Consider the following 12158-nt stretch of genomic DNA (forward strand, 5'->3'; position numbering starts at 1 on the left):
CCTTCGCTTTGCTAAAGACAAGATCTCTCTTCCTTTTAGTGTTTTCTGACAATTAAACCTCCGAGCTTGACTTCCTCCAACAATGAAGAAAAAACACTCAGTAACAGAAACAGAAGATGGAGGCTGACAGTCTAAAGTGACCGAGTCTGTCTCTGTGATCACCGGTTGGTTCACTGTCAGTGTAGGTGGAACAAGGTCTGAAAACATGAACAAATAAAGTGCAGAAAATGTAAAATATGAGTTAGGAATATTCAGTGTATCTGTAAACATATTTTAAGACTCTTTAAAAATAATATTACTGTTTATGGAGATGATGGTTGATTCACTGTCTGTTGATGTAACATCTAAAGCTCCATCTTTTACACTGTAGAAACATTTAACTTTGACCTCAGCGGATGATAAATTCTCTGTCATCCTCAGCAGTTCAAAACCTGTCAGTGTTTTTGAACAGGAGGAGGCTGCAGACATCTTTTTGTTTTCAATGTAGAAAACACACTGATTAACATTAACATATGAGGTTGAACACTTTAATGTGACCAAGTCAGTCTCTGTGATCAGAAGTCGATCCACCTCTACTTTAGGTTGAGGAAGAGCTGAAAATTTAGAAGCATTTAGTTGTCAGATTTGATCAGCAAAAAAAATTATATTTACCACACAGACATTTAACTGAAACTGACCTTTAGCTCTGGCTTCATAAGACAAATCTGTGAAACAGATATTGAAAAGAAAATGTAGATGCAAGATGAATATCTTTTATAAATGCATATTTTTATTTTCAATTTCTAAAACATTTCAAAAAATCCCGGACTTTATGTAACAGAATTATTTTAAATAACACAATATCAAGAATAAGACACTCAAACTTACTTAGGAGAATGAAGAACAGCAGCTCTAAAGCCATGATGAAGCTTTGGATGCTCTGAACAGAAAACATTGGTATGTTTCCTGTCTAATCTGACTATGACCGATGTAAGTTTCAGAATCTACTGTTAAAATAATCCACATGATCAGAAGTGGACCCTCCCCCTTGGCACAGGAAGAAGTACTTTATATACCTTATAAACACACCACATCTAAAATACATAGGTGTTTCAGACCACATGACTCACAGTATCGATTAACCATACCAAAAAGGGAACCATCTATTTTTTGTACCACTAACGTTACTGAGAGAAATGTTAATAAGGTTTCTATGTTTCAGTTCTGAATCCCTTGCATGTTCTCACTTTAAAATGTTTAAGTAATGCAGTCAATCCTGTTGGTTAGACTTTCCTTTCTGATTCCTATTAAGTGTCCTCAGAGGCAGCTTTTTGATCACAGATTTAAAAAAAAAAAAAGGTTAAACAAATATCTTAATTAAAGATATGTAGTGCATGATGTAACTCAAGAAAAAAATTGCAATGTTAGTAAACTGGTTTTAGGCAAAATATTCCCACAAATTAAATACACCAGAGTTATGTCCATAATAACTTTATTTATCCAGAAAGCAACAAAAAACTTTCAAAATAAAAAATAATAATTCACCAAAAAGAAAATGTACATACTGTTTAACATAGCAGTTCTAAAATAATAATATAATTGAACTTTATTTCAGATTGGATTAATTTACCTGTGCATTTAAGCCATCCCCTTGGGGAGCAATGGGCTGCCATCGTGCGGCGCCCGGGGAGCAGTGTGTGGTTAAGGGTCTTGCTCAAAGACCCAGAGTGGCAGTCTGTGGGAGTGAGGCTCGATCTCAGGACCTCAGGATTCCATGCTCTATGCCCTAACAACTAGGCTACCACTCCCCAATAAAGGAATCATTTAATCAGTTTGATTTATTACAATATATCTGAAAATATCTAGGAGTAACTTTTTGATCAGTTTAAATCAGTTTATGGTATTTAGTAAGTTCAGGCAAAGCTTTTATATTAAGACTGTTACAAAATCCTTAAAGAGGCAATAAAATTAGGAAAACAAAATTACAATGCAAGTATTAGTAATCACAGCAGATAAAACATAATGGATCATCTAAATGATTTTTATTTACACTCAGTCTGGCTGCAGTTCACTTGTCTGAGGCTCTGGCATTCAGTTGTTACTCTGTGAAAGCAAAAAGGCATTTATTAAAATCCCTGTAGAAATGTTTTGCTCGACTTTTTCACCTATTGCTCCCCCTAGTGGTCAAGCTACCTTGAACGTTATACAGTAGTTCCTTCACAAATACTAACAGTTTACCAGTGTTGCAGCTGCAGTTAGCAGCACTGTAGGTTCATTACATTCTGCCTGTAAATGATGTAATAACATGGAGAAGGACATTTTCATTGGAAAAATAACATTTGCTTAATGCATCATGTTATCATTTTAGCACAGGGTACTTTAACAAACCTCTTTGTTGTTTAAAATGAACATTGGCATTTGTTCAACTGAAAAGATCAAAAAGAGATATTTTATATAAGAAAGCATAAAATCAAAAAGCTATTATTACTGCTGCCTGGCAAAGGGGTGAAAAAAAAATCACTTTTTGTTGATGAGTAAGGAACTTTATTTCATCTACCTGATATTTCAGTTTTTGATCTAAAGCAACAAAGGGAAAAAAAAGTTATACATTGTGTGTTAAATAAAATGGAGATTTTAAAAAGACACATTTTAGATACAGAAGAATTAAAAATTACGGCCTCTAATTATTAGTATTTAATGTATCAAAGCATATTATAAATGATCCACTCTTTATTAAATGCATTCATGAACTGACCAATGACCCTCAAAAACATCTCTAAGTAACAGAATCAAGGTTACTGTATAGAGCTTGTACAGTTGTCTACAGTGTGTTTCTTGTTTGGAAAATTGTATTATGAATATACCAATGAGGTGGTCAGTGGTGAGAGCTGGTCATACTTTAAAATAGTCAGTTCTGGTCACCAGATGACACATAACTATATCTGTAATAAATAGACTGTTTAAAAAAATACTAATACTAATTTTCAACACTATTTGGGTCACTTTAGACCTTTGTGCAAATAGAATGCCAGAAAAAGCAAATCTTCAGGTTTTTAAAGTGAAGAAGAGTCTGACAATCCCAAATTATGTTCCCTCTCCAACAGTGGTGTAAAATCTGAAACTAAACTGTAAAAAGAAAGAAATGGAAAATCGAATGAAGGCAACAGATCCCATGAATATACTGAGATTTCTTACCTATCTGAACGTTTCACTAAAAGAAAAACACAAATATTAAAGAAACTTTTTTGAGGGGTAATTCAGTAAATTCAATTTGATCATTTTCTTAAATACAAGTAAAATATCAATTTAACATTAAAAAAGTTGGTCTGAATCAAAACAACAGCTTAATAATGTTGTATTATAGTTTTTTTTTCTTACCCATCCTTCTTGTACAAAAACGGAAGGTGAATCCGAACAGGACTAAAGAGATAATTGTAACTAATATGATCCTCCGGATCATCAGCACTGCATGAAGAAAACAGACAAGAACAGTACTTAAGCAGTATTAAAAATAATAATTTTAAAATTGTATTGTTTTAATCTTAAATTATACTATATGTGTTCTTTCTATGTGTATATGAACTACATAGAGTGTATGATGTATACGTGGTTTAAAGGAAAACAAAGGTTCCACTTCATAAAAAAGTAAGGCAACACGCCTCTCGTTAATAATCTGGCAACCACATTTATTGTTTGTCTGTATGTACTTAAAGTACATATAGGATTTTAATTTCCCCAAAAAACACAGATGTCAATCTGAAGATAGTTGTTGCAAACTATGAAGCTTTGACATAAAATCAAAAATTATCTAATTTAATTAGTCTGTTCAATTTTGCTTTGAGGTTCAATAAAGATATCAAGAGGTTAAGTAATATTGTTCTATGGTGTTCCTGATGATTAGAGAGTCAACAAAAAGTGTGTCCAGTTGATATATATACTTCTGTTCAATATTCCTATCTATTAGATATTTATTGACTTCAACAGCTCTGGTTTATATTTGGGTGCAGTTTGCAGATTCGTAAAGGTTACAGCTTAATTAATCTGTTTTTAAAAATGTTTACAACGATAAACAGCAATGTTCAATAACTTTTGTTCATGAAAGAGGATAGAAGAATGACTTTTTATATCCCACGGTTTGTTTCAAATCCAGAAAAACAGCTGTTGAATCTATGAAGTTCATGTTTAAAGCTAATAAAGTTTTTCAAATATAAAGGCTCTGTTCGAAATCCTGGGCTGCATCCTCCAAGGACGTGGTCTACCTAGACTGGATGCTTCGAAGTCTGAAAATAAGGAGACCGGAAGTGTTTAGGATGTGAATTCGAACAGGTCTATCCTTCGGCAGCTTTTACCACCGTATGCTCTGTTGCTTAGCAGCTGTGAAAGTTGACACACAAAGCAGGTAAAGAATGAAAACCAAAGTTTTTGAAACCGTTTGCTTATTTATTCATTTTTTATTATAAAGCGAACAAAGACTACACTCACAACAATCCAGAATGGAATTAAGGTTCCATTCTGGATTGACTGACTGTATGATCTGGTTGAACTGTAAAGTGCCTTGAGATGACATGTGTTGTGAATTTGGCGCTATATAAATAAACTGAATTGAATTGAATTGAATTGATGGAACAAATAAAAGCAAATGTAATGATAGAAACCTCAGTCAGTTAAATAACATGCTGCTGTCATTTTGCACATCTCTCATGTTGCTCCTATTTTCAAATATCCATTACTGTAAAAAATGTCTATAGCTGCATATTGGTTATTTATTCTCCAGTTTTATATTGCTGAAAACACCCTACAGAATTGTATTGTTTATATTTTACCTCTTCCCTGTTATTATCGAAGTCCTTGAAAATAAGGAGGCCGGAAGAGTTCTGGCTGTGAATTTGAGCAGGGATTTTGTATTCTATTCTATAAAAGGGGTAGAAAGATATAAGTAAATCTAAATAATGTATGTACAAAATATATCTGCAGAATCTCTAATATTCAACAACAAAAAATACTTAATTAAGCATATTGTGCAAAACAGCAATAAAAAAAATTAACTCCTATCAGATTTATAGTCCCCACCCTGCAGATAATATTAGAATCTGTCCTTAAATTACGGCCAAACCCATTTACACAGTAACCGATAAAAATCTTTAGATAAATCAAACATTACCGCCACATATCTGACTCAATAACCATTAAAACAACTATTTTCATTACTTTCAGACAAAACTATCCACGGACTTGTATCATATTATGAACTATACTGAACTTCCAATTTTCACCACTGTTCAGCACCAAGTAACCTTTCCTCTGAGCACAGAGCAAATCACGGCTTGCTTGGTCTTGCAATAAATCCTGGGTAAACCAAGGATACTGAGGATACATCGGACCCGTACTTCAAATCGGGTAAAAAGAAGGATGCATTTTAAGGTCGCATAACGCGGACTCTTGGAATCCGACCAGACCTCGGCGCCGCGCTATGATGTAATCGTCCTTCGAAACTGGCCTGCCAAGGACGCATCCCAGGATTTCGCACAGAGCAATAGAATCAAGGGCTGTTGTCATGATCTTGGCACTGAGGACTGACTGGGTTACTCATTTAATTCACCTGCCTAAGTCCACCCAGTGTCTTGTTAGCATATATCGGATCCACCTGGGTTTAGCTCACCTAAAAGCAACTATCAGGTCTGTACTGTTGCAGTGCTGCATTTAGATTACCGTGAGACTGAGAAGTCATGGGGTTATTTGTAAAGACAAGGCACCATTCACTTCTCTAGATCAAATCCTACATAAGAGCAGGGCGGAGCTAAACATTCTCATCATCAGGAGCTTAGCCCACAACCTCAAAGGAGTAATTACAGCAACATTTGAATCTGAGCACATTTGGTGCTGTACAACAACATCACTTGCTAAGCAGGTACAGTATTACTAGTGTAACATTTTTAGCATGATTTCATGCAAATTGGCCTCAAATGTCATAACTTTAACTCCCAGGTTGGTTCTTGCTGGTGAACAACCCATCCAAACCAGCTGATGCAAACTGCATCTGTCAGGATTCGGCAGCTCTGCTGGCTAGGCCTTCTCCACTCTCTCTGCAGGTGACTGCTTGAGAGAGGGGTGGGGCGCCTACACCTGTGGCTAATTGAACGGCGTGCGGCAGGACTATGAGAGCTGGCCCCAGACGGCAGGAGGACGCCTGAGTGTTAACCGTTGTGGTACGAACCTGTGGCCTCTGTCTTCTGACAGCTGAACTTTTTCCCGTGCTAAAGGCAATTTTTTGTGTCTCCCAGGTCCTCGATCGTGATCTGCTTTTCCTCTGCTCAATCTGCCCACCTGAGCTCCCTCGGTGGCCCTCCTGGATCCTCCTGCTGACTCTGTGGACAAGTCTGCCGGCGCTGCTCGGTCCGGCTCTCAGCCCCTCGTCAGTCTCTCAGTCACCAGCCTCACCAAGGTCAGGCAGAGCCCAGTCCGATCCGTTCTCCCCGGTCCGGTTTCCCTTCTCAAGTGGTAAGCCCTTTTTTCTGTTCGTCAGTTTCTCCGCTCGGTACGCTTTAACCACTTCCTCCCCCCCTCTCCATCCTCATATCCGAGCGTCCCCTGTCCGCGCCTCTCTGCTCCGAGTTTCTCTAGCTTACTCATCCTGTACTGTTTGTCTGGTTTAAATAAACAACCTAAACTGCCTCCTGCCTCCGAGTGTGATCTGCATGTGGGCCAAGCACCTAAAACCCAACATGACAGCATCATTTAAATACTCTAATATTTAAGGAAGGTTTGCTTTCACTTAAATGGAGATAGTGTGACAGTCTGAGCACTTTTTGCTTGGCCTCCCACTTTCAATGAATGAGCAGATAACTGCTGCAAAGACTGCACCAACCTCCTCTGCTGCCAAAGCCACAATAAGGGGCTATGATGCTTACTTAACCAGTGCCCTGCTTTAGACCAGACCCAGTTTAGAGGATATTTATGTTGTACGAACAGGCTTTTTTGACACTGTTTGTTCATAATATAAATAATTCTTTTTCAACCTTAATGAAAATAATAGTAAAAAACTAAAAGTGACAATAACAAAGAAAAGGAAGCTCCCTAAGCAACACCTCATGTACCAAATAAATATCTGATCAGGTAATTGTCGTATCTGTTTGAGAATTTTGCTTACTTTCAGGAGTTGAATAAAGTCACAGAAAACAGTAATGTCCTTTTTCTTTATAGAATTTGTCAGAAAACATCAATTTAAGTTATATTTGGGTATTACAATGCAAAACAAAGTACACTAACAAAGTTGTTTCCCAGTATATCAACTTTGCTGAAGTCTTCATTTTACTAGAGCAACTACAATGAAAGTAAACTAGGTGTTAACCACTGTGTCATAATGGGTGAAGGAATCTAGCCCATATGCAGAACAACTCGGAGACAGGGTAAAGTTTAAAGGTTTATTTAAAGGATGTAGATAAAGGGAACAGGACCTAGGTTGGGGAGACTGGTCACGGTTTGGCTCACTGCTGATCTGGAGATGAGCAGAGCTGCAGAGAGGGGGGGGAACCTTGTGGATCCAGAGGCTGTTGGCAGGCCGAGGGCTGAGGGCTAGCTGAGTGTTAACCACTGTACTTATATCTGACAAAAACTATATATATACTTGCATTTCAAGTACTGTTGAAGTTTTATGTAAAGTTTTAACTGACCTGTTGTTCCATCTATTGCAGGTTTCACTGATGCTGGGGAAGGAGTAAATGCATTGTCTGCCTCCATGGTCATATCAAATGTTTGACCTGATGTAATAAAATCAGATATGCACAATAATGGTCAGGACTGGTGTAAGAAAGAAAAAATTATTATCAGTTCTAGTAATGAAAGTTGAGACTTGAATCTATTTCTTCGACATCAGCAACAGCAGATAATGCCTTTCCCATCCATTTCATGAATAAATATCTGATATTACAAACTGATTTGAAAACACAAGAAAATTATAGTAACCCAAAGTGATCTGTTTAAATTTATCAGATTTAAACAGGATTTCAAATTATTTACCTCAACATTTCTACTTCATCCTTGGGTACAATATATATATGCCTAAAGGTGACAAATTTAATTATTTAAAATGTCCTACAGAAACAGCATGAGGCTGGTTAACCATTAGTGTTAATGAAGAAGGACAGATCAGTGTGTTTAGTGTCAACTGGTGGATTCAAACCCAGAACCAAAGTTTCTGGTTGAAGCTTTTAAACAGTTTTTTATAAATAAAAACAAGAACTGTACCAACATTTGCTGAAAACCACTAAGCATAGAAGAAGAATATAATTCAAAATTAATATAAAATTTATATTTCAGTTTGCAAATGGAATCAGAAACAAAACTGTTGTTTTCTGTGAAAATGAATGATGGACTCTACAAATAGTTGGCTTAATGAGGAATTAAAACAGTGTGGACATTTGGAGGCAAAAATATAAGACAAAGTAGAAAACCAAAAGTTAATGAAGACAAAGGGGTCTTCCAATGCAGAGGGCGACCCAAAGTAAATTGTCAAATTAGTTACGAAATGGATCAAAATGAAATGCATGGATTAGTCATCACAACACTCTGATCTCTATTCTATTAAAAGTTAGGCTAATAGGATGTGTGAGTAATGTACCCTGTTAGGAGGGACAGGCCTTAAGTACAGCTAACTATAGTGAGAAGTTTGTAGTGGAAATGGATAAGATTTGGTTAGTTTTAATTCTATTAAAACATTCAGTTTTCAATATTCTGGTAATTTCTTTAATCAGTATTTAGGTGTGACACAAAAGCAAAAACAAACAAACCTGTAAGGAGGGACTTGCCAAAAACTGTAACAACGGGCTCTATGCACAGCTCCACTACTTCCTGAATTTAAGGCAGCTCCTTTGTTTCCTGTCTTTCATTACTGGACGAACTGATTAATCCAGGTGTGTCTGGCCAGTTACTTAGGTCATACACACCTGGATTAATCAGTGCATCCAATCATGAAAGACAGGAAACAAAGAAGCTGCATTAAATTCAGGAAGTAGTGGAGCTGTGCATAGAGCCTACTGCAAGTGCAGTAAAAAATTCCCTCTGATGCATATTTTTGAATAGTTTTCTCTAAAACTTTTCTATAAACAAAAAAATTAGTTTTTTTTGTTTAGTTTTTTCTAGTATTATGAATCATAACTGTCTTTTTTTATTGTTTGAAAAAACATTTTACTGTAAGTCTGAAAAACTGGAGGTCATTTTATTAGTAAAATCTGTAAAGAGATAAGACAAAACCCTGAGTCTTAAATCATTTTGATGTGTAAAAAACAAAAACAACAACAAAGAATACGTAAAGGCCACCGTCAGAAGAGGGATGGTTCACTAACAAGGTTGTTTCTCATTATATTAAAATTTGTTAAGGTCTTTACCTTACCAGAACCAAAGAATGATGTTTAGGGCCTTAAAAAGGGTTAATGAGATTATCTGGTGAGGTAGAAACTAAACCAGGAATGTTAACTGTTGTTTTTCTACTCACGTCTGAGGCAAATCATATTCAAGTGTCTTGTTTACGCACAGGTGCTTATGCTAACTCTGACCCATCCGAAAGATACTACCATTTTGGAGAGAGGGGTATATTGGCAACACAAATGCTGACTGACAGGAACCAAAGCCCGATTGCATGAATTCTTTTCTTAGACATTTAATTTCCCTTCACAGAAAACAGATAAATGCTGCAATAGTCACACAGGGTAAAAAGAGCCTGATTAAATTCTAAATCAAAGTTTGCACACATTTAAACCCCCTCCATCAGACTCTCGCAGTCTTCAGCAAGACAGTATGAGTCAAACCACAAATCAATGAATAAATGAAACAAAGAGGGAGGAATTTACATGAACTGTTGTAAACATTTAAATACAATGGTGCATGATGGATAATTTAGCCATTCCGCACAGTTTAGATGTGGGAGAATTCTGAGCAAACAAATTTTTTTAGCAACTGACAATTAGCCTGGGTGCCATTCCGAACTTAGTCCCGCCCACAATGTTTGAGGTCCGGAAGTTCGGTCTGGCATTGCTCAGTAGTAGCGCGAGTATGCTCGTACAATATCTGGCGGGCCATTCAAATTGTCAGGGCGGGCTTTATACGATGATGGACAGATGATCAACAGTAACGTAATCAACCACGTGACCAAAGCGCGAATGGGCTACAACAACAATGGCTGCCGCTGGAGAGGCGAGGTGTGTAGATTCTGCTATTAGGTCTGTTCTATAAGATGTCGACAGCAAATTAATTTTAAAAGAGGAACAGAGAAACACGATCAAGGCTCATCTTCTTTTTCTAGGCGTGCAACTGCACGCTTTGATTTTTGTTGACAACAACTGTGCCAGGCTTAACATACGTCACGCACTCCGTTGCTCTTATTGGTTGTAGGTCTATCCAATTGAGTGCAGAGGCATTTTTTTCCTGGTTCGTTCGAAACACGCCCCATAATCACAGCTCTATGGAGCAGTATCAGCCTCATATTCTGACTAGAATTGAGTAGGACTACGTGAGGCTAACTGACGATAGTTCCTGACACAGGATTTTCCCGCTTTTTTTTCCTTTTCTTTTTTTTAAGTGTCATTACACTGTCACAAGTAGGAAGACTAGGTTTTAGCTAATCAGACTCCATAGCGAATTAATTTACATTTTTAATATGGCCAAAACATGGATGAGGCTTTGTGCCACAGTCAGTTTATTAAAGCTACAGTGTGTAATTTTCAGCGACATCTAACGTCCAGACTGCAGACCGCAGCAACATGAACATCTCCCCACCGCTTCTCCCCCCCAACAGTACGGCGAGCGTTACGGGACAAAATGTCTTCCACGACGTCTGCATCACCTACCTTCTCAAGTGATGAGGTTTGTTTACATAGATAATTTTACAGGTAGTATTTCATTAGTCTGTGTAGGGTATAGATATCAGTACCGTCTCAGTTCATCTCTCTCAACTTGCCGTAGTTACTTTCGAGTGTAATGGGCAATCTCACAATTGCTAGTTTGTTGGCTCTGCGCTGCCGTAGCGCAAAGATGTCTGCCTCCATGGCTGCGAGACCCGCTCCTATGTAATTATAAATAACGAATTCTAAGGCAACGCAAATATTAAGGTTAAGAGGCTGAGCTCGTAGATGATGATAAATAACATAGTTATGATTAATATATTACATTTCTGACTGTATATCCCTGTAATTATTACACGCTGTAGCTTTAATGACCCAAAATAATTGACAAATATTAGGAAACATCTAAATAAAATATGCTGCAGCCTAATCGAGAAGGCTGAATTTAATTATACTTGCATTTAAAGTTCATTTGAATTTTATTTTAAAGTTTAGACTGACCTGTTGTTCCATCTGTTCCTAGGAAAGGAGTAAATACCCTGTCTGTCTCCTTGGTTGTTGTGTCAGATATTTGACCTGATGAATGAAAGCAACAAACAGTGAATAAAATCATATATATGCAACAAGTGTCAGGACTGGTGTTAGAAAAAATATACTAACAGCAGTCATGCTGAAAGTTGAGACTCCCTGACTTGTTGTTGAATCTAATTCTTTAACTTCTGCAAAAAACAGACAGCGCCTTTAGATCTCCGTATGATAAATAAAAACATATGATACAAACATTTATTTGTAAGAATGTCATAATATAAAACCTTATGAAGCTGAAATAACATTTATTTTACAGACTAATATTGTATCTTTAGAGACAGTAAACCTTATATGATGGTAGAGTTAATAACCTACTGTTAATCATAACTGATTGTATGTTACTGTCTGGAGACTGATGCTGTCCTCCATCTGTGTTCTTCACAGTGTAATAACATGTTAGTTCAACCTCAGCAGGGGAAGTTTGAAATGTCATGATCAGGAGCTCACGTCCTGACATTGTCTGCTCACAGGAGATGACTTTAGTTATCTTTGATGTTATGAAGTTTAAAAAACATTTATCCACAGAAACAAATGATGGAGTCCGACAGTTCAGTGTGACTGAGTCTGTCTCTGTGATGAGCTGTGGAGTCACAGTCAGCTCAGGTGGAGGAACTGAAAATAAAATGAAAATAATATAAATTAAATATTTGATCAAGACAGTAATCATGATTAGACCAGCAAAGGTATATTTACTCACTTTGTATGATGATGGTGAGCAAGTTACTGTTTGGAGATTGATGTCCGTCAAGGTAAAAA

At 36.9% G+C, this 12158-nt stretch overlaps 1 protein-coding gene and 1 long non-coding RNA gene across 2 annotated transcripts in view; both read right to left on the bottom strand.

Moving 5' to 3' along the window:
* Window positions 1-457: 457 nt before the first annotated feature.
* Window positions 458-948, bottom strand: LOC119780013. Its single transcript, XR_005280329.1, has 3 exons — window positions 868-948; window positions 678-704; window positions 458-593 (listed from the first exon to the last, which is right to left on the bottom strand). It is a non-coding gene; the product is annotated as an uncharacterized LOC119780013 (long non-coding RNA).
* Window positions 949-7770: 6822 nt separating this feature from the next.
* The window catches only part of LOC119780016, a 48514-nt gene continuing 44126 nt past the window's right edge, over window positions 7771-12158 (bottom strand). Inside the window, exons 5-8 of the mRNA XM_038279892.1 lie at window positions 12100-12141; window positions 11718-12014; window positions 11475-11533; window positions 7771-7776 (exon numbers count right to left, since the gene is read on the bottom strand). Of these exons, the coding sequence (XP_038135820.1) occupies window positions 7771-7776; window positions 11475-11533; window positions 11718-12014; window positions 12100-12141 (404 nt within the window). The remainder of the gene's footprint in view (window positions 7777-11474; window positions 11534-11717; window positions 12015-12099; window positions 12142-12158) is intronic.

The sequence above is a fragment of the Cyprinodon tularosa genome, unplaced genomic scaffold (assembly GCF_016077235.1).
Source record: "Cyprinodon tularosa strain WSP-4 unplaced genomic scaffold, ASM1607723v1 ctg154, whole genome shotgun sequence".
Lineage (NCBI taxonomy): Eukaryota > Metazoa > Chordata > Actinopteri > Cyprinodontiformes > Cyprinodontidae > Cyprinodon > Cyprinodon tularosa.